Genomic DNA, 27,275 nt, shown 5'->3' on the forward strand with positions numbered 1-27,275 from the left:
AAATAGTCCCAGCGATATGCAACTTTTCAGGGAAGTCAGGAATGCAAAGGCCAGCTATTTCAAGCAGAACTTTGCATCCTGTAGCTCTAACTCCAAAAAGTTCTGGGACACTAAAGTCCATGGAGAATAAGAGCACCTCCTCCCAGCTGCCCCACTGCACTGAGGCTAGGAAACACTGTCACCACCAATAAATCCACAATAATCAAGCATTTCTCTACAGCCATGCTTTCCTCCTGGCTAACCCAACCCCGGCCAACAGCTCCGCACCCCCGCAGCTACTTGCCCAAGCCCCCCCAGCTTCTCCTTCACCCAAATTCAGAAAGCAGATGTTCTGAAAGAGCTGCACAACCTGGACCCATACAAATAGCTGGGTTAGACAATCTGGACCCTCTTTCTAAAATTCTCTCTGTATATATAAACGATGTCGCTCTTGCTGTGGGCGATTCCCTGATCCACCTCTACGCAGACGACACCATTCTGTATACTTCTGGCCCTTCTTTGGACACTGTGTTAACAACCCTCCAAACAAGCTTCAATGCCATACAACACTCCTTCCGTGGCCTCCAACTGCTCTTAAACGCTAGTAAAACTAAATGCATGCTATTCAACCGATCACTGCCCGCACCTGCCTGCCCGCCTAGCATCACTACTCTGAATGGTTATGACTTAGAATATGTGGACAACTACAAATACCTAGGTGGCTGGCTAGACTGTAAACTCTCCTTCCAGACTCATTCAACATCTCAAATCCAAAATTAAATCTAGAATCGATATTCCTATTTCGCAACAAAGCCTCCTTCACTCATGCCGCCAATCATACCCTCGTAAAACTGACTATCCTACCGATCCTTGACTTCGGCGATGTCATTTACAAAATAGCCTCCAACACTCTACTCAGCAAACTGAATGCAGTCTATCACATTATGTAGATTACATTTAAGAGGTTTAAAGTGCATTTTACATTTCATGTTTGGGCCCAAGTTTCTGCATGGATTCATTTCATTCATCCTTGTATTATTTAATTCACGCATCCATATTTAAATTTCTTTGTCCTCAACTATGATCCCCCTTCACTTTCTCCCCCTCTACCTCGCTCCCACAATGCTTCAATCCATCCATCCATCCTTCTCTCCCTACCTCCTCCTTCATGCCAGTCTCCAGCAGCATCATGATGCAGGCCTCTAATGGCAGAGCGATCTCTCTGCTGCTCCTCTTCAGATGCTCCTCCAGACCCGTCCCAAACGCTGGCTTCTCCGTCCACGAGTCTGACGGGGGAGAGAGAGAGTGGTAGCACTGTTAGCATGGTGGTAACAAAACTAAAGTTGTTACAGGTCTGCAGAAAGAGAAGGCGGTAGGATGACTGCGGATGAGGCGTTAGGAGGCCTGGGAATGGTAGATTTGTAGGTCAACAACGTCCCCTCTGGCCAACCATCAGTCACTCACTCCTCCAATAGATAACCACATTGTCTCCATCCATGGAATGTGTTGGTGAGTTTCTGTGCACTCAGTGGAAAGGAAAGCCCAGGAAGATCTGATGTGTGGAATGTTTGAATCATCATAAACCACATGCTGGGAGAGAAGGGTTGATTTAGACCACACTCTGTTTACAGGAGAAAAACCAGCCTGCCGAACACAGAGGGAAAGAGAGAACCCATACTAAAAAGAGTGGAAACAGCTAAATGAATGCCTTCCCTGCAATCATTTTCAGTCCTACAGGAACAATAAGCAATAACCTACATGACACAGCCTACCAGATGCCTTCAGACATCATTTAGTAAAAATAAGCAAATACTTCAACCCGAGAGATGGTTGATTTGCCACTTTAATAGAGTTAGTTATAAGTGATTGAAGTGGTCTAACAAATAAACAAGATGCAAGCAGCTGTATCCTATGCAGGCAGGGTGACAATGCATAGCCTAGACCAGTGGTTCCCAAACTTTTATAGGCCTGTACCCTTTCAAACATTCAACCTCCAGCTGCGTACCCCCTTTAGCACCAGGGTCAGCGCACTCTCAAATGTTGTTTTTTGCTATCATTGTAAGCCTGACACTACATTTACTGGTGGGGATAGCGGCAGCAGCCCCAGCTCAGATATTCAACTTACTTCTTTTTATTCCGCCACCTACTCCTCCAACAACCTTTATGCTAGAAACGCTGTTCCAACTTCAAAATGTGCGAAATGGTCTGGATCGAGTTGCTTGTATACAACTTCTGCCTAGAAGGCCAGCATGCCGGAGACGCCTCTTCACTGTTGACGTTGAGGCTGGTGTTTTGCGAGTACTATTTAATGAAGCTGCCAGTTGAGGACTTGTGAGGCTTCTGTTTCTCAAACTAGACACTAATATACTTGTCCTCTTGCTCAGTTGTGCACTGGGGCCTCCCACTCCTCTTTCTATTCTGGTTAGAGACCGTTTGCGCTGTTCTGTGAAGGTACACAGCGTTGTACGAGATCTTCAGTTTCTTGGCAATTTCTCGCACGGAATAGCCATCATTTCTCAGAACAAGAATAGACTGACGAGTTTCAGAAGAATGGTCTTTGTGTCTGGACATTTTGAGTCTGTAATCGAACCCACAAATGCCGATGCTCCAGATACTCAACTAGTCTAAAGAAGGCCAGTGTTATTGCTTCTTTAAATCAGGACAACAGTTTTCAGCTGTGCTAACATAATTGCAAAATGGTTTTCTAATGATCAATTAGCCTTTTAAAATTATAAACTTGGATTAGATAACACAATGTGCCATTGGAACACAGGAGTGATGGTTGCTGATAATGGGCCTCTGTACGCCTATATAGATAATCCATTTAAAAATAAATCAGTTTCCAGATACAATAGTAATTTACATTCATAATGTCTACACTGTAGTTCTGATCAATTTGATGAGCTTTTCTTTAAAAAACAAGGACATTTTTAAGTGACCCCAAACTTTTGAACGGTAGTGTAGGTACATGGTTGCAATGGGCATCGGTGTCTAAACAGCGCGATTTGCCAAGGCAGGATACTCTGAGCGCAGCCTAATCCAGAAATCTGCCAGTGGCTTCTGATTAAATACAATTTTCACAGAACCTCTTGTTGCAATTTCGATGAGGCTCTCTTGTTCAGATATCGATAATTGGACTGGAGGCAGGGCATAAAATCGATAACGAATCCAGTTTGTCTCATCTGTTTCGGGAAAGTACCTGTGTAATTGCGCACCCAACTCACTCAGGTGCTTCGCTAGATCACATTTGACATTGTCCGTAGCTTGAGTTCATTTGCACAAAAAAAAAATCATACAATGATGGAAAGACCTCTTGTATTGTCCTTGTTAATGCAGACAGAGAAGAGCTCCAACTTCTTAATCATATCCTCAATATGTCCCGCACATTGAATATAGTTGCGGAGAGTCATCATTCAGGCGAGGGAAGAACATTGGCCAGATAGGCCAGTCGTGTGAGAAACTGAAAATTATGGTCAGTAAAGAAAACATTAAGCTCGTCTCTCAATTTAAAAAAATGTGTCAATACTTTGCCCCTTGTTAACCATTGCACTTCTGTATGCTGTAAAAGCGTTACATGGTCGCTGCACATATCATTGCATAATGCAGAAAATACACAAGAGTTCAGGGGCCTTGCTTTAACAAAGTTAACCATTTTCACTGTACTGTCCAAAACATCTTTCAAGCTGTCGGGCATTCCCTCGACAGCAAGAGCCTCCCAGTGGATGCTGCACCGGGAGCAACTGCTTGCACGCACGTTACCCACTATGTCTCCCTGTCATGGCTTTTACACCATCAGTACAGACACCAACATGAGCAGCAGCTACATACAGACCGTTAGTGGAATTCCCACGAGAGAGTAACGGTTCATGTGATTAGATGTTAATTATTTGACAAGGCTACCTGTATTTGACATTGTTGTTATTTTTCTGAACACTAAATGGTTTCATTATATTTTTGGCAGTGAAACGAGGCTACTCAGGTGAGAAAAAACCCTCACCGAAATGTATAGCCCCGTTGGAAAATATAAATGGACTGTTTGAAAATAAAATAATTAAATGTGAATCACATTTTTATTTGGCGTACACCCGACGGCATTGCATGTGCCCCAGTTTGGGATACCTGGCCCAGACCTAGATGATAACTTAAGACTTTAGCCTGACCCAACAATATCATCACGGTACTAATGGACAGAGTTCCTGTGTCACGCTCAGTTAAACCTTTATGGTCTGAGGGAAAAAAGAGCCTGTGACGAGAAATAGAGAGGTTTTTAGAAGGAGATGGTATCTCGGTGAGAGGGATTTTAGAGGGGAGTAGGACAGGATCGGAGGAGGATAACTTCTGGGCAACTTCAACCAGCACAGGGAGAGGGGAACTGGGCTGTACTGCACCTGGAGTATAGTGTACCTTGCTGTGCTTGTATGGTTGGCAGGACACTCTCAAGGATAGTCAGAGATTTTCTATGGTAATCAGCTTGGGCCTCTAAGAGCTGGGAACAGAACAGTGTAGAGGAGGGAGAGAGAGAGAGAAAAGGAGAGCGTTCAAGTGAGAGCGAGCGAAAAGGAGAGCGAGCGAGAGAGAAAAGGTGAGCGAGCGAGAGAGAAAAGGTGAGCGAGAGAGAGAAAAGGTGAGCGAGAGAGAGAAAAGGAGAGCGAGAGAGAGAGAGAAAAGGAGAGCGAGCGAGAGAGAAAAGGTGAGCGAGAGAGAGAGAAAAGGAGAGCGAGAGAGAGAGAAAAGGTGAGCGAGAGAGAGAAAAGGTGAGCGAGCGAGAGAGAAAAGGTGAGCGAGAGAAAAGGTGAGCGAGAGAGAAAAGGTGAGCGAGAGAGAGAAAAGGTGAGCGAGAGAGAGAAAAGGAGAGCGAGAGAGAGAGAGAAAAGGAGAGCGAGCGAGAGAGAAAAGGTGAGCGAGAGAGAGAGAAAAGGAGAGCGAGAGAGAGAGAAAAGGTGAGCGAGAGAGAGAAAAGGAGAGCGAGAGAGAGAGAAAAGGTGAGCGAGAGAGAGAGAAAAGGTGAGCGAGAGAGAGAGAAAAGGTGAGCGAGAGAGAGAGAAAAGGAGAGCGAGAGAGAGGCGAGAAAAAATAAAGAGTCAGTCAACAATGAGAGGAACAACAAACCAACTGTTCACCAGTCACCCAACAGCTATGAACATTCCCACACACACGCTGATTCACCATAACGTAGTAGCAGGCATAGTCCCCTTCCTTTGAGAAGAAATTGTACATGTCTGCAGCCAGTTGATCCTGAGAGAGAGGAGCAGACGAGATCATTAGAAGCAGATGACAGAGAAGGACCAACTCTCAGGACTTAAACATGTGATCCATCAACAGTAATTTCACTATAAAAGGCAAATTCCTGCCTGTTTTATATCGACCTAAACCCATCCACCTCTCTGGTCTCACAATCCAATCAATGTATTTCAGGTTGCAGCTATGTTAGTGTTAGTGCTGGGTAGGGTCATTAGGCCTTCCACAGTGACTCATAAATCTGTCTGCTGTTGACAGGGCCAGGGTATAGTAGCAGTGTAGAGCAGGGCTGAACAGGCCTGGAGCGCAGAGGAAGGAAAACACTGAATCATGTAGCTTCCTGGACAGAAGACCTGACACACACCACTAACTCAAACTAACTCAATACACACAATACTCTCAGAGAGAGAGGCACGCACACACAGCTGACTGGGCATTCCTTCTTCCTACATCAAACAGCCATAACGGTACTGGGCATGGAATGTCCATTTCTGTCCTTACCTTCTTCTGTCAAAAGTTTCCATAGTGTCACTTCCTCTTCTTCTCATGTGAGCAACTACCATTCATCTGGGATTGAGGCCTGTGATTTATCCTAATTCATATAGCAGAACGTCAGTCAAACTTAACTGTGGGGTGATTTATCCATTTAAGGCCTTACCTTGCACAGTTCCATTTTATTCATAGCTTCATCCACCTCCTCTTTGAGCAGGTCTGCCTTGGCCGTCAGTGCTTGAGTGTTTGTTCCTGAGATTATCGACTTGGTTGCCTGCAACCACCTGGAAGGGTGATCAGCTTAGAACGTTGTTAGAAACTTTAAAACATGTTCTAGCACATTCTAAATGTTAATAAAGTTTATACATGTACACAGGCTCACCTCCCTCTGGCAGAATCATAGTCAAGAACTAGCCTGGCTAGCTGCTTCCTCTGTTTGAGGATGTTGGGAATGTCCACCTGAGAATATGGATGTTCACGTCTGTTAAGTACGTATGGCACTTTTCCAAATACACACTGAATATTGACTCAATTATTTATGATGGAGTTAGAATGGTTTTGACTAAATATTGTATACTCTTTATACAGGTTTGGATAGAATAAGGCACTCAATATCTCCTCCTCACCTCTGCTAGCTGGTTTAGGGGGTCTAGCACGTCTTTCTCTATCTGAACCTCATGCTGCAGCAGCTCTGACGCCAGCCTGTTCTCTGCCTCCCCACACACCTCCATCATTTTCCTGTCAGGAGACACACACACAGGTCAAAGGTTATTCAGATGCCACAGGAAGAGCCATTGGGGTCATCTACAGTACCAGTCAAAAGTTTGGATACACCTACTTTTTCACTGTTTTCTCTATTTTTTACTCTTTTCTATATTGTAAAATAATAGTGAAGACATCAACACTATGAAATAACACGTATGGAATCATGTAGTAAACAAAATAAAAGTGCTAAACAAATCAAAATAGATTTTTGATTCTTCAAAGTAGCCGCCCTTTGCATTAATGACAGCTCTGCACACTCTTGGTATTCTCTCAACCAGCTTCACCTGTAATGCTTTTCCAACAGTCTTGAAGGAATTCCCACATATGCTGAACACTTGTTGCCTGCCTTTCCTTCACTCTGCGGTCCAATTCATCCCAAACCATCTCAATTGGGTTGACGTCGGGTGATTGTAGAGAACAGGACATCTGCTGCAACACTCAATCACTCTCAGTCTTGGTCAAATAGCCTTTACACAGCCTGGTGGTGTGTTGGGTCATTGTCCTGTTGAAAAACAAATGATAGTCCCACTAAGTGCAAACCAGATGGGAAGACATATCACTGCAGAAAGTATGTCTTGAATTCTAAATAAATCACAGACAGCGTCACCAGCAAAGCACCCCGACACCATCACAACTCCTCCTCCATGCTTCACGGTGGGAACTACACATGTGGAGATGATCCGTTCACCTACTCTGTGTCTCAAAAGACACGGCAGTTGGAACCAAAAATCTCATATTTTGACTCATCAGACCAAAGGACAGATGTCCACCAGTCTAATGTCCATTGCTCGTGTTTCTTGGCCCAAGCAAGTCTCTTCTTTCTTCTTATTATTGGTGTATTTTAGTAGTGGTTTCTTTGCAGCAATTTGACCATGAAGGCCTGATTCACGCAGTCTCCTCTGAAAAGTTGATGTTGAGATGTATCTGTTACTTGAACTCCGTGAAGCAATTATTTGTGCTGCATTTTCTGAGGCTGGTAACTAATGAACTTATCCTCTGCAGCTCTGGGTCTTCCTTTCCTGTGGCAGTCCTCATGAGACCCAGTTTAATCGTAGCTCTTGTGTATACCACCCCTACCTTGTCACAACACAACTGATTGGCTCAAACGCATTAAGGAAAGAAAATCCACAAATTAACTTTCAAACAAGGCACACCAGTTAATTGAAATGCATTCCAGGTGACCACCTCATGATGCTGGTTGAGAGAATGCCAAGAGTGTGCAAAGCTGTCATCAAGGTGTGGCTATTTTGAAGAATCTCAAATATATTTGGATTTGTTTAACACTTTTTTGGTTACTACTATTATTCTACAATGTAGAAAATAGTGCCTGTCCAAACTTTTGACTAGTACTGTACATGTCACATTCATCACCTTTGACAATACCTTCCAAATCCATCATTCTGCATCCACAAATACATCATATTAAACTTTGGCAAGTTGTCAAATGAGAGATTCACTTCCTCCTAAAAGCAGACAGTAACAGTAAATCTCTGGGTAGTTTCTACATCCTCTAGTCTGAATGCCTGTCTGTTTCTGTCACTGTCTTACTATGCGAACAAGGCAACAATGTAGCTCGTTCTGTTAAATGGAGAATCAGTCTGGCAAACATCCTCATTATGTGGATAAACATCCACTCTAGACACTTCCTGATCCTCCACAAAAACAAGAAATGACTGAAAAGACCGCTGATAATAATTGGGTCAGTTTGTTAGCCACATATTCTCCATCTCTCTTGGGTTCATCTGTTCCATATAACCAGTGTCAGATAGACGATTGGTTGTCTAACCTGTCAATTCACCCTCACTCACCCAATCAGAGACTCCTCTCCCAGCTGACTGCCTCCGTCCACCATGGCTTGAGACAGCGCTGTCAGAGGAAGCTTTTTCTGTGAGGTGTGTTTGTAGAAAGGGAAAAGAGATATGTATACATTTATTAGATACCAACGGAGGCACCAACAAGATGTTTCTAGTGCTTTCCTTTTGAGGGTTTATCAATGGAAAGTCCCTTTTCATTAAGTTGGACAATATAGAACGGTAGAAATAATGAGGATGTTACAGTTATTGTGATATTAAGAGCTAATTTGACATACTGTAACAACTAGACACTGTATGATGTCTCATCATTCCTTTCTATTCCCATAAAGCTGTACTGAAATACATGGAAGGAGGGTTGAGCAGAGCTAGAACTGTAGCTATGAGAAAGTAAACATGTGTCTTTTTACCTGACCATTTCCTGTGTATAGGCGTGGTACGGACTGGCATTGACACAATTGTACATGTTGGATCATGAGGTAAACAAAAAAAACACAAATTGCTGATATATAACATTATTTTCAAGGGGGTAGGCTAATCTAGTGTTAATCAGGTAGGTGAAGAGTTAATGGGAAATAAATCCTAAATATATTCTTATCTTTGATCTAGTGATTCAGACAATTTGGTCAGGAATAATGTTAATGATACCTGTACTTACATGTCTCTTCTCTGCGTCGGTGCCAATGTGGCCCTGCAGACACGTGACCATCCTCTTGTGTGTGTTGTGGGAGACCACACGTACCATCTCCATGCGCCGCTCAATCTGTGCACGACAAACGACCACTTACATACAGACAGATCTTTACTGTGATGTATTTTATTTTTTATTTCACCTTTATTTAACCAGGTAGGCTAGTTGAGAACAAGTTCTCATTTGCAACTGCGACCTGGCCAAGATAAAGCATAGCAGTGTGAACAGACAACACAGAGTTACACATGGAGTAAACAATTAACAAGTCAATGTAGTATACAGCTCGGTGGTAAAGCAGCTACAGGCTATAGACACGGGAAACGATTTTCATAAAACCCGTATGTTGAATGATTAAATGCATCGTCTTGTGTTTCATAACAAGGTTAGGAATCCAATATGTTCCGCACTACTTTGTCACAGTAAGAAAGGGAACTCAACTCTGTTTATAAAAACAAATGTTGGTGGAGGAGCTTTGTGGCGCAGAAGATGTAGACAGTTCCTAGGGACAGGGACACTGAGTTGAAGGGTTATGCCTGTAGTTTAGAACTGCACTGATCCATCTTTCTCAGCCCTTTTGGTCCTCTGACAACTCTGTCCAGTAGAATGAATGGTGTTGACATGTAACTATATTCCTCTAATCTCCCTCATCCCTGCCTGTTGACGGCTGCTTCATTGAAGTCCAGTCAGCTACATGGAGGTCAAAGGTCAGGCATGAATGATTACCGGCCTCTCCCAGCTGGACAACATAGGAACGTTTTCTATGCAACGGATGACTCATTGGAAGCGTCTTCATGGAGACTGTTGCTGGGCTGTTACTGCTGTTTGGAGCATTAAAAGAGCAGATGAATGCTCTACAATTGTGATTTCACAGCACTCTGAAGCCAGGGCAGAAAACGACTTAATACTGCAGAGGAACAAGGCCACAGCCTTGTACAGCTGTCAGATGGTGAAACTGTATGGCAACTTCCAAAGTGTTGTCTGCAATCTGTCTAACAAACTACATAGAAATGTATTTTTCAAACAGTTCTTTAGACCATTGTTATGCTATTTGTTGCCAGTCTGGAACATGGAGTGTCTGTTGTACAGAACATGCCCAGTCTGGAACATGGAGTGTCTGTTGTACAGAACATGCCCAGTCTGGAACATGGAGTGTCTGGTGTACAGAACATGCCCAGTCTGGAACATGGAGTGTCTGGTGTACAGAACATGCCCAGTCTGGAACATGGAGTGTCTTGTTGTACAGAACATGCCCAGTCTGGAACATGGAGTGTCTTGTTGTACAGAACATGCCCAGTCTGGAACATGGAGTGTCTGGTGTACAGAACATGCCCAGTCTGGAACATGGAGTGTCTTGTTGTACAGAACATGCCCAGTCTGGAACATGGAGTGTCTGGTGTACAGAACATGCCCAGTCTGGAACATGGAGTGTCTTGTTGTACAGAACATGCCCAGTCTGGAACATGGAGTGTCTGTTGTACAGAACATGCCCAGTCTGGAACATGGAGTGTCTGTTGTACAGATCATGCCCAGTCTGGAACATAGAGTGTCTGTTTTAAAAATAAGCAAGGATGTAATACTAAATGCACCTGCACAGAAAACTAGAGGGGGAGGGAGGAGAAATTGACAGCTCAGTACAATGCCTTTGGGAATAGGACAGACAGACAGATGGACAGACTGTCAGAACAGATCAACAGAAACCATGACAATTGTGTTACTGAAACAGAACTCGAACTCAAGTATTCCAACGGCTGATTCCTCCACACCGCTCTCTCTACCGCTCTCCCACTCTCTCTTGGGTCAGACAGTGTGGAGGGGGTATCCAGCCTCCTCCACAGGAACGGGGAACGCTGTGTGTTCGGGCTGGGCCCTGTTAGCACATGGCACAGGAACAGGGGATTCCTCTGACTGGAGTTCTACCTCATTCTTCTCTACGGGAGGAGATCCTGGGGATGTGTGTGTGTTTTTGATTACATGGCGCCAGGGGTGCCACTGTCGCTTTCTCTTTACCATCACATTCTTACACGCAGACATAACACACTCACCCCAACATCATACACAGAGACTGACCTCCCACACAGACAGACTTCCCAGACAGTGACATCCCACAGAGAGAGACATCAAAAGAGACTGAAGACAAAGGACTAAACAGACAAACAAACAGACCAGAAGGATCTGAAAGATTACAACAACTTCTGTCTGACCAACTGATCAGCTCAGAGCCTAGTTTGGTCTATGACACATCCACTGAGCAGGGAATCCCCACTGTAATGTGACTGACCAGTGTGTTTGTGCCAGGACTGATAAGATGTCCAGACAAGCACACGGCACGGCTAGCCAGAGAAAGGGTGTGAGAGCGTGTCTGTGTCTAAACACAAACAGCAGTAAACAACATAGAAGAGGGTTGGATTCCTAGACAACACTAGTACCCATAATTCCGCTGTTGTGAATATCATTTATTGTTGTTTTGAAGTCAGTCTAAGCTTGCTTGGTAACCAGGTTGGTTTCTCGTTCCTGACAGAGTAAAGGAGACAGCTATAATTGGCTAAAGCAGAATCCGGACTGGAAAGAGCTCAGGAAGACTCCCCATTATAGATTACAACATGCCAGAGCCATCATCACACAGAGCCATTGAACAAATTACAGTAAACTTTCTCTGGAGTGCGTGAGAACTACACTATATATACACAAAAGTATGTAGACATCCTTTCAAATTATGGATTTGGCTATTTCAGCCACACCCGTTGCTGACAGGTGTATAAAATTGAGCACACAGCCATGCAATCTCCATAGACAAACATTGGCATTAGAATGGCCTGTACTGAAGAGCTCAGTGGCTTTCAACGTGGCACCGCCATAGGATGCCACCTTTCCAACAAGTCAAATTTCTGCCCTGCTAGATCTGTCCCGGTCAACTGTAAGTATTGTTACTGAGAAGTGGAAACATCTAGGAGCATCAACAGCACAGTTGTAGGCCACATAAGGTGACAGAACAGGACCGCCCACTACAGAGTTAAACTGCCTCTGGAAGCAACATCAGCACAATAACTGTTTGCCAGGAGCTTCATGAAATGGGTTTCCGTGACCGAGCAGCCGCACCCAAGCTTAAGATCACCATGCGCAATGCCATTGGACTCTGGAGCAGTGGAAACGCGTTCTCTGGAGTGATGAATCGCGCTTCACCATCTGGCAGTCCGACGGACGAATCTAGGTTTCGGGGATACCAGGAGAACACTACCTGCCCCAATGCATAGCACCAACTGTAAAGTTTGGTGGAAGAATAATGGTCTGGGGCTGTTTTTCATGGTTTGGGCAAGGCTCCTTAGTTCCAGTGAAGGGAAATGTTAACGCTACAGGATACAATGACATTCTAGAAGATTCTGTGCTTCCAACTTTGTGGCAACAGTTTAAGGAAGGCCCTTTCCTGTTTCATCATGACAATGCCCCTGTGCACAAAGCGAGGTCCATATAGAAATGGTTTGTCGAGATCGGTGTGGAATAACTTGACTGGCCTGCAGAGCCCTGACCTCTACCCTATAGAACACCTTTAGGATGAATTGTAAGGCAGACTACGAACCAGGCCTAATTGCCCGTACTCACTAACGCTTGATTACCAACAGAACATGTGGTAGGCTTGATTACCAACAACGACGAGGCGCCCTACAGGGAGGAGGTGAGGGCCCTCGGAGTGTGGTGTCAGGAAAATAACCTCACACTCAACGTCAACAAAACTAAGGAGATGATTGTGGACTTCAGGAAACAGCAGAGGGAACACCCCCCTATCCACATTGATGGAACAGTAGTGGAGAGGGTAGCAAGTTTTAAGTTTCTCGGCATACACATCACAGACAAACTGAATTGGTCCACTCACACTGACAGCGTAGTGAAGAAGGCGCAGCAGCGCCTCTTCAACCTCAGGAGGCTGAAGAAATTCGGCTTGTCACCAAAAGCACTCACAAACTTCTACAGATGCACAATCGAGAGCATCCTGGCGGGCTGTATCACCGCCTGGTACGGCAACTGCTCCGCCCTCAACCGTAAGGCTCTCCAGAGGGTAGTGAGGTCTGCACAACGCATCACCGGGGCAAACTACCTGCCCTCCAGGACACCTACACCACCCGATGTTACAGGAAGGCCATAAAGATCATCAAGGACATCAACCACCCGAACCACTGCCTGTTCACCCCGCTATCATCCAGAAGGCGAGGTCAGTACAGGTGCATCAAAGCTGGGACCGAGAGACTGAAAAACAGCTTCTATCTCAAGGCCATCAGACTGTTAAACAGCCACCACTAACATTGAGTGGCTGCTGCCAACACTGTCATTGACACTGACCTAACTCCAGCCACTTTAATAATGGGGAATTGATGGGAAATGATGTAAATATATCACTAGCCACTTTAAACAATGCTACCTTATATAATGTTACTTACCCTACATTATTCATCTCATATGCATACGTATATACTGTACTCTACATCATCGACTGCATCCTTATGTAATACATGTATCACTAGCCACTTTAACTATGCCACTTTGTTTACTTTGTCTACATACTCATCTCATATGTATATACTGTACTCGATACCATCTACTGTATGCTGCTCTGTACCATCACTCATTCATATATCCTTATGTACATATTCTTTATCCCCTTACACTGTGTATAAGACAGTAGTTTTGGAATTGTTAGTTAGATTACTTGTTGGTTATCACTGCATTGTCGGAACTAGAAGCACAAGCATTTCGCTACACTCGCATTAACATCTGCTAACCATGTGTATGTGACAAATAGAATTTGATTTGATGATTTGATTTTGTGGTTGAATGGAGCAGGTCTCCGCAGCAATGCGTCAACATCTAGTGGAAAGCCTTCCCAGAAGAGTGGAGGCTGTTATAGCAGCAAAGGAGGACCAACTCCATATTTAATGCCCATGATTTTGGAATGAGATGTGTGACAAGAAGGTGTCCACATACTTTTGGTATGTAGTGTATGCAGGGTTTTGTGGCCTCAGGCAGCCTGGGATATAAATGGTGCCCCTGTGGAAGCTGAGCTATGTGGCTATATGGACAGCTGGGCTAGCAGAGGAATTATGGGATGCCATGAATCCACCATGGAGGACCAGGTGTTGTGATGGCAGGCAGATGGGACTAAGAATAAGACACTGGCATGGATGCCTCATCTGTTTGCGCTGTTGACCACTTTAAAAGGCCTCTTATGCATGCCATTCATTCACAGCAGGAAACATGGAAGGCATAACAACAAGCACTAGAGACAGGAGTTGGCTGAAGCAAAAAACTGATCCGTGGTGATAGAGCACCTGCCTCCAGTGCTTCCATGGACAGCAGAGTGATCCAACAGTGAGTTCTCAGACTGACATGGCAGCATGAGAGATATTTGGAAGACAGAGGAGTCTAAAATCCCAGTGGGCCATGGAAGGTTGATAAAGGAAAGTCTCACGCAAAACAGAGTCAACTGTCAGCTACTATAAAGTGTCCTCACCTCAGTAGCAGCTATTCCTAAGCTGTGTTGGACAGACACTCCCTCCTTTCATGACAACGTCTCACAATGCATCTAAATAGAACACGGTCGTGCAAAGTGCTGTGTGTGGGTCCCATGACCGTTTCCTTCCAGTATACTTTTCTCTTCAGTCAACCACATGCTATTTATCGAATGTGACTAAGAGAAAAAGGTCTTGAAGCAACAGCAGGAGACTGTCTCTTCAGTAGCGTCGTTTGTGTACACACACGCCCTCTCTGACTTCAAGTGGGGCAGAGAAAAACAAAATAACATTCCATAATGACAGAAATAATGTGTTTTGAGTGTGTAGAATGTCTTCCCTGAGCAACCGGAATTCTGAGGAACTCCACCTGCTGTCTCTAAACTCAACGGGTTGCCTATTTCCCTGGGAACCAGACTGAGAATAGCACTGGAGGAACCCAGAGTATCAAACTGAATTGAATAGAATATACACACTGTCATCATATTTTCACCACTAGTACCAAGGATTATCAGAATTCCTGGCAGAACGTGGTTACAATTTGTTTGGTTACCAATATATGGAAGAACCTGACAATATCTGTGGCTCTGCTTAGCCTGTTGTATTCACAATGCTGATTCTGCAGTTCCATTGATTGTGGTACAGTATGTAATGAGTTGGTAGAGCAGGGATCAACAACCAGATTTAGCTGCGGGCTGTTTTTTTTTTTTACTTGAGCGGATGGTCAGGGGGATGGAACATAATTACAAATAATTTGTAGACTGCAAATTGAACGCAAGAAGCCCAAACAGAAAAAATATTTGAATAAAACAATTTCAAACTTTGCTTACATTTGTATACAATTATATACACTGAGTGAACAAAACATGAGGAACACCTGCTCTATGGATGACAGACTGACCTATGATCCATTATTGATGTCAATTGTTCAATCCACTTCAATCAATCAATGTAGATGAAGGGGAGGAAACAGGTTAAAGAAGGATTTTTAAGCCTTGAGACATGGATTGTGTGTGTGTGCCATTCAGAGGGTGAATTGGCACGACAACAGATTGAAGTGCCTTTGAACAGGGTATGGTAGTAGATGCCAGGCGCACTGGTGTGTGTCAAAAACTGCAACGCTGCTGGGGTTTTCACTCTCAACAGTTTCCCTCCCGTGTGTATCAAGAATGGTCCACCACCCAAAAGGACATCCAGCCAACTTGACAACTGAGAAGCATTGGAGTCAACATGGGCCAGAATCCCTGTGGAACGCTTTCCACACTTTGTACCATGACCCGACAAATTGAGGCTGTTGAGGGCAAAAGGGGTGCAACTCAATATTAGGAAGGTGTTCCTAATGTTTTGTCCACTCAGTGTATACCGTCTCCCTTTATTACGCGTGGGAATACTTTGGAACAGATTTCCAGAAAACATGGGGTGCCAAATAAAAATCACCCACAGGCCGCCAGTTGGGGAACCCTGTGGTAAAGTAAATGAGAAAATGTAGCCTAGGTAATGATTTATTTACCTGTAGAAGGTCATCGCTGAGAACTTCTGTTTTCTCTGCTCTGTGGATGAGAAAACACAACAGGCGATAGATTAGGTTTGACAGCTCCTGATTAGGACTATAGTGATGGATAGCATGAATGTGTAAATACTGTCAATGCAATGAGGCCATTCCAGACATACTAGATTCCACAGTGCAGCACAACAGGGTCAGGGTCACCACTGCACTAGCCTGGGTTCCAACCACATGGCTTGAACAGCATTCAACACCATCAGTAAGGTACATTGTTGCCTTGGTGAGACAACAAGGGGTTGGTTGGAGCACAAACAGAATGTCACCCAGTTCAGGAAACTACAAACCACATGAGTGAAAGCCTGAGCACCACCTATCCTGATGTCACTTTACCCTGCCTTCATGTACATATCTACCTCAAATACCTCATCTATCCTGATGTCACTTTACCCTGCCTTCATGTACATATCTACCTGAAATACCTCATCTATCCTGATGCCTAGTCACTTTACCCTGCCTTCATGTACATATCTACCTGAAATACCTCATCTATCCTGATGTCACTTTACCCTGCCTTCATGTACATATCTACCTGAAATACCTCATCTATCCTGATGCCTAGTCACTTTACCCTGCCTTCATGTACATATCTACCTGAAATACCCCATCTATCCTGATGCCTAGTCACTTTACCCTGCCTTCATGTACATATCTACCTGAAATACCTCATCTATCCTGATGCCTAGTCACTTTACACTGCCTTCATGTATACAGTTGAAATCGGAAGTTTACATACAAACTCAGTTTTTCAGAATTCCTGACATTTAATCCTAGTAAAAATTATCTGTCTTAGATCAATTAGGATCACCACTTTATTTTAAGAATGTGACATGTCAGAATAATAGTAGAGACTATGACTTACGTCAGCTTTTATTTCCTTCATCACATTCCCAGTGGGTCAGAAGTTTACATACACTCAATTAGTATTTGGTAGCATTGCCTTTAAATTGTTTAACTTGGGTCAAACGTTTTGGGTAGCCTTCCACAAGCTTCCCACAATAAGTTGGGTGAATTTTGGCCCATTTCTCCTGACAGAGCCGATGTAACTGGGTCAGGTTTGTAGGCCTCCTTGCTCGCACAAGCTTTTTGAGTTCTGCCCACAAATGTTCTATAGGATTGAGGTCAGGGCTTTGTGATGGCCACTCCAATACCTTGACTTTGTTGTCCTTAAAGGCATTTTGCCACAACTTTGGAAGTATGCTTGCGGTCATTGTCCATTTGGAAGACCCATTTGCAACCAAGCTTTAACTTCCTGACTGATGTCTTGAGATGTTGCATCAATATATCCACATAATTATCTTACCTCATGATGGTATCTATTTTGTGAAGTGCACCAGTCCCTCCTGCAGCAAAGCACCCCCACAACATGCTGCCACCCCTGTGCTTCACAGTTGGGATGGAGTTTTTCGACTCGCAAGCCTCCCCCTTTTCCCTCCAAACATAATGATGGTCATTATGGCCAAACAGTTCTATTTTTGTTTCATCAGACCAGAGAAAATTTCTCCAAAAAGTACAATCCCATGTGCAGTTGCAAACCGTATTCTGGATTTTTTAATGGCGATTTTGGAGCAGTGGCTTCTTCCTTGCTGTGCGGGCTTTCAGGTTTTGTAGATATAGGGCTTAAATTACTGTGGATATAGACACTTTTGTACCCTTTTCCTCCAGCATCTTCACAAGGTCCTTTGCTGTTGTTCTGGGATTGAGTTGCACTTTTTGCACCAAAGTACATTAGTCTTTAGGAGTCTCCTTCCTGAGCGGTATGAAGGCTGCGTGGTCCTATGGTGTTTATACTTGCGTACAATTGTTTGTACAGATGAACGTGGCACCTTCAAGTGTTTGGAAATTGCTACCAAAGGTTGAACCAGACTTGTGGATAGTATACAATTTTATTCTGAGGTCTTGGTTGATTTCTTTTGATTTTCCCATAATGTCAAGCAAACAGGCACGGAAGTTTGAAGGTAGGCCTTGAAATACATCCACATGTACACCTCCAATTGACTCAAATTATGTCAATAAGCTTCTGAAGTCATGACATCATCATCTGGCATTTTCCAAACTGCTTAAATGCAGTCAACTTCGTGTATGTTAACAACTGATCCACTGGAACTGTGATACAGTGAATTGGAAAAATTACTTGTGTCATGCACAAAGTAGATGTCCTAACCGACTTGCCAAAACTATAGTTGCTAACAAGAAATGTGTGGAGTGGTTGAAAAACAAGGTCTAATGACTCCAACCTAAGTGTTTATTAAACTTCTGACTTCAACTATCTACCTCAAATACCTCAACTATACTGATGCCTAGTCACTCTACACTGCTTTCATGTACATATCTACCTCAAATACCTCACATCTCTGCACATTGATCTGGTACTGGTACTCCTTGTATATAGTGCCATTGTGTATTTTATTTAATTCCTTGTGTTACTATTTTTTATCTGCATCATTGGGAAGAGTTTGTGAGCAAGCATTTCAAGGTTGTATTCGGCGCATGTGACAAATAACATTTGTTTTGGTGCGGGTGCTATGAGGAAACCACAAAAACAAATCACATTTTTTCACTTAACTGATATGATCACCTTGATAAGAGGCCCATAGATTGAAATGAGGCAACCGCAGGACAGAACAATTGATATTCTACTGATAGCTTTCTCAGCCAGGTATGCTTAAAAATCAATATTGATCGTCAGTATTCAACTCTGCGTTCATCAGTCAGTATTTTACAAGACACATTGCTACATTTTGCAGCTTACATATAATCTCCGCTGGGTAGGCCTACCCTCAGTTCTGAGCAAAAAGAAAAAGGTTGTAAAAATACAGCACACTGTACTAAATCACCTTTTATTGGTCACATTCACATATTTAGAAGATGTTATTGAAGGTCCCCAAGAACACAGTGGTCTCCATCATTCTTAAACGGAAGAAGTTTGGAACCACAAAGACTCTTCCTAGAGCTGGCCACCTGGCCAAACTGAGCAATTGAGGGAGAAGGGCCTTGGTCAGGGAGGTCACCAAGAACCCGATAGTCACTGACAGAGCTCTAGAGTTCCTCTGTAGAGATGGAGAACCTTCCAGAAGGACAACCATCTATGCAGCACTCCAATAATCAGGCCTTTATGGTAGTGGCCAGACAGAAGCCACTCCTCAGTAAACATAACACACAGAAATACGAGCCGTTGGTCATTAATATGATCGAATCCGGAAACTATCATTTCGAAAACAAAACGTTTATTATTACACACTGAACGAAAATATAAACCCAATGTTTCATGTTTCATGAGCTAAAATAAAAGATCCCAGAAATGTTCCATATGCACAAAAAGCTTATTCTCTCACATTCTGTGCACACATTTGTTTACATCCCTGCTAGTGAGCATTTCTCCTTTTACAAGATAATCCATCCACCTGACAGGTGTGGCATATCAAGAAGCTGATTAAACAAGATCATTACACAGGTGCACCTTGTGTTGTGGACTCTAAAATGTGCCGTTTTGTGACAACGCCAAAATGTCTCAAGTTAACATTTAACATTTAAGTCATTTAAGCAGACGCTCTTATCCAGAGCGACTTACAAATTGGTGCATTCACCTTATGACATCCAGTGGAACAGCCACTTTACAATAGTGCATCTCAATCTTTTAGGGGGGTGAGAAGGATTACTTATCCTATCCTAGGTATTCCTTAAAGAGGTGGGGTTTCAGGTGTCTCCGGAAGGTGGTGATTGACTCCGCTGTCCAGGCGTCGTGAGGGAGTTTGTTCCACCATTGGGGGGGCCAGAGCAGCGAACAGTTTTGACTGGGCTGAGCGGGAACTGTACTTCCTCAGTGGTAGGGAGGCCAGCAGGCCAGAGGTGGATGAACGCAGTGCCCTTGTTTGGGTGTAGGGCCTGATCAGAGCCTGGAGGTACTGAGGTGCCGTTCCCCTCACAGCTCCGTAGGCAAGCACCATGGTCTTGTAGCGGATGCGAGCTTCAACTGGAAGCCAGTGGAGAGAGCGGAGGAGCGGGGTGACGTGAGAGAACTTGGGAAGGTTGAACACCAGACGGGCTGCGGCGTTCTGGATGAGTTGTAGGGGTTTAATGGCACAGGCAGGGAGCCCAGCCAACAGCGAGTTGCAGTAATCCAGACGGGAGATGACAAGTGCCTGGATTAGGACCTGCGCCGCTTCCTGTGTGAGGCAGGGTCGTACTCTGCGGATGTTGTAGAGCATGAACCTACAGGAACGGGCCACCGCCTTGATGTTAGTTGAGAACGACAGGGTGTTGTCCAGGATCACGCCAAGGTTCTTAGCGCTCTGGGAGGAGGACACAATGGAGTTGTCAACCGTGATGGCGAGATCATGGAACGGGCAGTCCTTCCCCGGGAGGAAGAGCAGCTCCGTCTTGCCGAGGTTCAGCTTGAGGTGGTGATCCGTCATCCACACTGATATGTCTGCCAGACATACAGAGATGCGATTCGCCACCTGGTCATCAGAAGGGGGAAAGGAGAAGATTAATTGTGTGTCGTCTGCATAGCAATGATAGGAGAGACCATGTGAGGTTATGACAGAGTCAAGTGACTTGGTGTATAGCGAGAATAGGAGAGGGCCTAGAACAGAGCCCTGGGGGACACCAGTGGTGAGAGCGCGTGGTGAGGAGACAGATTCTCGCCACGCCACCTGGTAGGAGCGACCTGTCAGGTAGGACGCAATCCAAGCGTGGGCCGCGCCGGAGATGCCCAACTCGGAGAGGGTGGAGAGGAGGATCTGATGGTTCACAGTATCGAAGGCAGCCGATAGGTCTAGAAGGATGAGAGCAGAGGAGAGAGAGTTAGCTTTAGCAGTGCGGAGCGCCTCCGTGATACAGAGAAGAGCAGTCTCAGTTGAATGACTAGTCTTGAAACCTGACTGATTTGGATCAAGAAGGTCATTCTGAGAGAGATAGCGGGAGAGCTGGCCAAGGACGGCACGTTCAAGAGTTTTGGAGAGAAAAGAAAGAAGGGATAGTTAAAGGGACCTTGCAACTGAAATGCTGCCTGCAGGAATATCCACTAGAGCTGTTGCCAGAGAATAAAACTTGAAATCGGCCAATGCCGATTAATCGGTCGACCTCTACCCCACATACAACGTGGTTTTAGAGAATATGGCAGTACGTCCAACCGGCGTCACAACCACAGACCACGTGTTACCACGCCCGCCCAGGACCTGTACATCCGGCTTCTTCACCTGCGAGATCGTCTGAGACCAGGCACCCGGACAGCTGATGGAATTGGGGAGTATTTCCATCTGTAATAAAGCCCTTTTGTGGGGAAAAACTTGACTAGCTGGGCCTGACTCCCCAGTGTGTGGGCCTATGGCCTCCCAGGTCCAGCCATGGCTGCGCCCCTACCCTTTCATGTGAAATCCATAGGTTAGGGCCCAATGAATTCATGAATTTATGACATGAACTGTAACTCAGTAAAATCATACAAATTGTTGCATGTTTCTGTTCAGTATACATAGGGCAGCAGCCTGAGGTGCATGGTAGAGTAACTGGGTGGTAGCCGGCTAGTGACTAACGTTCAGGGCAGGGTACTGGGCAGAGGCCGGCTACTATGCTAGCCTAACCCAAACACTAGAACATACCAAACATTTATCAGTCACACAGAGACCAACAGCTGACCCACCCCAGTCTTGTCTGAGTCTAGCCTTCAGTAGCAGGTGGTTAAGACAGACAGGGGTAAGTGTCTTCAGGTCCAGGTGGTTAAGACAGACAGGGGTAAGTGTCTTCAGGTCCACTTTCTCAAGGCCAGACCAGTCCTACATACCACCACCAGGCCTTATATATATATATATATACAATTATTATTATTTTTTTCACCAGGTAGGCAAGTTGAGAACAAGTTCTCATTTACAACTGCGACCTGGCCAAGATAAAGCAAAACAGTGCGACACAAACAACACAGAATTACACATGGAATAAACAAACATAGTGAATAATACAGTAGTAAAAAAATATATATATAACATTGTGTGCAAATGAGGTAAGATAAGGGAGTTAATAAGGCAATAAATAGGCCATAGTGGCAAAATAATTCAAATGTAGCAAAACACTGGAGTGACAGATGTGCAGAAGATGAGTGTGCAAGTAGAGATACTGGGGTGCAAAGGAGCAAAAATAAATAAATAACAGTATGGGGATGAGGTAGTTGGATGGGAAATTTACAGATGAGCTATGTAAAGGTGCATTGATGCATAAGCTGGTGCTTAAAGTTAGTGAGGGAGATATGAGTCTCCAGCTTCAGTGATTTTTGCAATTAGTTCCAGTCATTGGCAGCAGAGAACTGGAAGGAAAGGCAGCCAAAGGAGGAATTGGCTTTGGGGGTGACCAGTGAAATATACCTGCTGGAGAAATTGGTAACGGAATTACCAAAAAAATCTGTAAAAAGGAATTATTGCAACTGAATTGGCTACAATGGGAATTTATAGTAGTCACAAACCACAGTTGGGTCCCCTGCTACTAGCATTAGCACAATGACTGGAAGTCTATGGTATCTACTAGATGGACCGGAGTGGACAAAGTTTGGATAGCACAGTGAGTATGGCCCAGTAGTGTAGAGTAAAGAAAAGTAGAGTATATTGTACTGTACTCTACTTAACTGAACTCTACTGTATTGTAAAGCACTGAACTCTACTATGCAGCACTGTGATGTGAAACATCAGGAGAATGACATTCATAATTATGCATTTGTGTGTAGTACGTATCAGGGAGCCATTAGGGCTGTGGCAGTAGTTGAATTGACTGTTATGGATGAAGACTAATGAAAATAAAATAACCATCAAAACTGTTTAAATTATATATATTAAATATTACTACAACTCCCCCTCCATGAAGATTTTGCTAACAGTCTATGAAATATTCTACATCTTCTCTTTCCAACTGTCCTTTGGATGCTGGAGCAGCTGATCTCCAAGATGGGCCTGAGTGTAGAGTGTTACAGGCCATGGCACTTCAGTAAAAATACATTTTTGATGGGTGGAAATTCTTCTATACAATGCACATTTTCATTACTTAAAATTAACCGATCTTTAAAAAAAATGTTGGTTGTGTCTTACTATTCATGAATGATTGAACAGCAGTCAACAAGGTTGTTCTGGCTCTGAGGCCAATAATGTGCTAACGTTGTGTCAAATAGACAATGCACAAATCCTCTCCAACCTGGCATGGTTTAATTTGATACAAAATATTTTCTTAATTTCTAGACTAACAAACGCTGGTCCTGGCCAATATGACGCCCTAGGCGAGACAAAAAAAAAGTGCCGACCTCATATCCCGGCAAACTAAAATACTAGCATAGGCTATACAGTGTCAGCCTGCAATGCACTTTCATGAATGCCCATATTGCACCCTACCGTTTCTGAAACAGCCAATTTACCATAAATCCCTGTCATTTGGTTACATTCATTTCTATTAACGCATGTATTCATTACAGCAATTTACCATTCTCATTCTCGGAGTGGAACCCTTGTTTGCAGAGTTCACAACCTGTTAATAATAATAATAATAATAATAATATATGCCATTTAGCTGACGCTTTTATCCAAAGCGACTTACAGTCATGTGTGCATACATTCTACGTATGGGTGGTCCCGGGAATCGAACCCACTACCCTGGCGTTACAAGCGCCATGCTCTACCAACTGAGCTACAGAAGGACTACACTTGTGAGAAACAAGTTTTGGTTGATTTCATACCATCATTTACCATGTGAGCAATGTCACAAACCGGCTGAAGCGCGCAACAAAAAAGGGACACAACGTGGAGATAAGGAATAACAAAATATATTTATTAACTAAAGTAAACTAAATACAATCAAAACTGGTGCGTGTAGTCAGTGATCAGTAGTGTAAGTGAGTGGTTGTGTGCATTCATGTGATAATGAGGGGTGTTGAAAGGTGCAAACGCAAACAAAACAGCCACAAAAATGCCCCAACCAAAATCTATCAGTGTGTCTGCATGGAGAGTCTCAATGAATGGGGAAGTGGCGCATTTATCCTGGGACACACTGTCATAGGTGATGTTGGCTTTTGCCGACTGGTCGAGCACCGGTACACACTACCAAGTGCACTATTTTCCAGATGTTGCCCTACCGGAGTTACACAGTAATAGCGTCACCGCTAAAAAAATGTTTAACAATTTATTTGTATTTTTAAATGGCGACGCTGCTATTAGCATCACGACTGACATTTGGACCAGCTATATCAGCCCCATGAGCAACCTCAGTCTGCCAGCACAGTGGGTCGTCGAGGATTTCGTCCTGAGGAAAGTCGTATTGCATGCTCATGAATGTGCTGGACATCAAACCACTGCTGCCATTTCAATGGCATTTGAGAACATGAACACACTTTCTGGTCAGTGTGTGTAACCTTTATTTAACTAGGCAAGTCAGTTAAAAACAAATTCTTATTTACAAATGACGGCCTAGCCCGCCCAAACCCGGACGACGCTGGGCCAATTGTGTGCCGCCCTATGGGACTCCCAATCACGGTCGGATGTGATATAGCCTGGATTCGAACCAGGGACTGTAGTGACGCCTCTTGCACTGAGATGCAGTGCCTTAACACACACACACGGACGCAGCGGTTAATTATTTAGCTGTACTTGAATGTTTAAAAAGTCCACCATTTCTTTTGTGTATAAATCAGTATCGTTTTTTCCCCCCAAGGAAAATATCAGATATTGGTATCGGCCAAAAATGTCATATCGGTGCATGACTACTTCATACTATAGAATAGGAGTCCCTTCATACTTTGTCAAATCATTATCTTTCGGAAAGCCTAACGTAGGCCTAGGTTTGTAAATACATTTTAAGGGAGAAATATTTGCTCGCGTCCGACATACACTGGTGGCTTTGATTGACGGGTGCCTTTACAGCGGTGTGCGTGTGAGTTAGCTGATTCTCTCTGTAGGCCTTTATGTCCATTCAGAAAGTTTCCTAAAGTAGCCTGTCTGGACTCCATCTCTTTAATAAGAATCAAACGCTCCTGTCATAATGTAATCTTGTAAAAGGCCTATTGTCAGTAGCTTACGCTACATTCTTTCTCTCATTACGGCGTTCTCTCTTCAAAGAACATTTGCCAATGCCATCGAATGATCGCAACAGCAGGGTGTGTGACATTATGCAAATATTTCGAGAAAAGTGGGAGAAAACCATTCAAACGGAGACCGATGGGTTTTGTACATCGAAATAGGATGTGTATTAAAAAACATGATATGCAGAAAAGCCAACAGACAAGCACAAGGTAGGCATATCTTGATTTTGACTCAGTTTTTAATTTGTATTTTATTTAACCTTTATTTAGCCAAGCAAGTCAGTTAAGAACAAATTCTTATTTACAATGACGGCCTACCATTTTGTCTCCATTAATAATGTTGTGTTAATACAAAAACGCAGATCCTCTCAAACCTGGAATTTCGTAATTTGTTGATTAATAAGTAATAGCCTGAATAATAATAATAATAATAATAATAATAATAAAGTGTAATGGCTTGTTTCAAATACGTTTTTATTGAGAAGCATATCCATGTAAACAAGTGTACAAACAGAATTGTGACCTTCCCTATTCCTACTACAAGTAATGTAACCTCCGTTTTGTAGCTTGTAACTTTTGCCCTTGCCAACTGGTCCTGGTACAGTTTTACTGTTAAGATCATCCTGCTTAGGTTGGGGCTAATGTACAGAGAACTGTTCTCAAGTCAGATGTTAAACTGCAGTCAGTAACTAGAGCCTTAAACTCAGCAAAGTCCCTATTCTCTTTCAAAAACAGGGCTCTGTGCACTATAGTAACAGAGCAATACTCAACCATGAGGTATCGAAGCCGAACGAACTGCATGCTATTAAGAAATGCTCTACAGTGCCTTCGGAAAGTATTCAGAACCCTTGATTTTTTTCCCACATTTTGTTACGTTACAGCCTTATTCTAAAATGTATTTAATACCCCCCCCCCCCCTCAATCTACACACAATACCCCATAATGACAAAGCAAAAACAGATTTTTAGAAATGTTTGCTCATTTATACAAAATCAAAAACTGAAATATTACATTTACATAACTATTCAGACCCTTTACTCAGTACTTTGCTGAAGCACCTTTGGCAGCATTTATAGCCTCGATTCTTCTTGGGTATTACGCTACAAGCTTAGCACACCTGTATTTGGGGAGTTTCTCCCATTCATCTCCGCAAATCCTCTCAAGCTCTGTCAGGTTGGATGGGGACCGTTGCTGCACAGCTATTTTCAGGTCTTTCCAGAGATGTTAGATCGGGTTCAAGTCCAGGCTCCGCCTGGGCCACTCAAGGACATTCAGAGACTTGTTCTGAAGCCACTCCTGCGTTGTCTTGGCTGTGTGCTTACGGTTGTTGTCCTGTTTGAAGGTGAACCGTCACCCCGGTCTGAGGTCCTGAACCCTCTGGAGGAGGTTGTCAGCAAGGATCTCTGTACTTTGCTCTGTTCATCTTTCCTTCGATCCCATCTTGTCTCCCAGTCACTGCCTCTGATAAAACATCCCCACAGCATGATGCTGCCACTACTATGCTTCACTGTAGGGATGGTGCCAGGTTTCCTCCAGACGTGAGGCTTGGCATTCAGGCCAAAGAGTTCAATCTTGGTTTCTCATAGTCTCTTCAGGTGCCTTTTGGCAAACTCCAGCTGTGGCAAATAACACAGTCTACCACGAGTATGACAAAACATTTATTTTTACTGCTCTAATTACATTTGTAACCTGTTTATAATAGCAATAAGGCACCTCAGGGGTCAGTGGTATATGGCTGTATCCAGGAACTCTGCATTGTGTCATGCTTAATAGCACTTAGCTATGGTATATTGGCCATATACCACACTCTTGGGCCTTATTGGTTAAATAGAACCCATTTCTCTCCATGGTTGTGAGGTCTGGGGTTCACTCACCAACCAAGAATTCACAAAATTGGACAAACACCCGATTGAGACTCTGCAAAAATATCCTTCAGGTACAATGCAAAATCCTAAACAATGCATGCAGAGCAAAATTAGGAAATACCTGCCAATTATCAAAATCCAGAAAAAGAGCTGTTATATTCTACAACCACCTAAAAGGCAGTGATACTCACACATTCCACCATAAAATCCCTCACCTACAAATAGATAAACCTAGAGATAGTGTTGTCATGATACCAGTATCGCGATACTACGACACAAGCTTTTCCTTGGAAAAAAAACACGAAGCAGACTAAACACTATGGTCCTTT

The 27,275-nt window shown here is 43.7% G+C and overlaps 1 protein-coding gene and 1 long non-coding RNA gene across 9 annotated transcripts in view; one reads left to right on the forward strand and one right to left on the reverse strand.

Moving 5' to 3' along the window:
* Positions 1-27,275, reverse strand: part of LOC118396914 (rho GTPase-activating protein 17-like) — a 51,316-nt gene that overhangs the window by 13,715 nt on the left and 10,326 nt on the right. For 7 of the 8 annotated variants that reach the window (XM_052472208.1, XM_052472232.1, XM_035791313.2 and 4 more), the window contains exons 2-10: positions 15,985-16,024; positions 8,944-9,048; positions 8,283-8,359; positions 6,336-6,447; positions 6,092-6,168; positions 5,876-5,993; positions 5,146-5,214; positions 4,384-4,465; positions 1,138-1,265 (exon numbers count right to left, since the gene is read on the reverse strand). In XM_052472208.1, coding sequence (XP_052328168.1) covers positions 1,138-1,265; positions 4,384-4,465; positions 5,146-5,214; positions 5,876-5,993; positions 6,092-6,168; positions 6,336-6,447; positions 8,283-8,359; positions 8,944-9,036 — 756 coding nt within the window. In that variant the 5' untranslated portion in view covers positions 9,037-9,048; positions 15,985-16,024. Of the gene's footprint in view, positions 1-1,137; positions 1,266-4,383; positions 4,466-5,145; positions 5,215-5,875; positions 6,010-6,091; positions 6,169-6,335; positions 6,448-8,282; positions 8,360-8,943; positions 9,049-15,984; positions 16,025-27,275 lie in introns of those variants that run through there. The other variant, XM_035791348.2, reaches the window with a different exon arrangement.
* LOC127909907 (uncharacterized) lies at positions 4,538-5,136 on the forward strand. The gene is made up of 3 exons (XR_008072906.1): positions 4,538-4,583; positions 4,648-4,713; positions 4,876-5,136. It is a non-coding gene; the product is annotated as an uncharacterized LOC127909907 (long non-coding RNA).

The sequence above is a fragment of the Oncorhynchus keta genome, chromosome 2, assembly GCF_023373465.1.
Source record: "Oncorhynchus keta strain PuntledgeMale-10-30-2019 chromosome 2, Oket_V2, whole genome shotgun sequence".
Lineage (NCBI taxonomy): Eukaryota > Metazoa > Chordata > Actinopteri > Salmoniformes > Salmonidae > Oncorhynchus > Oncorhynchus keta.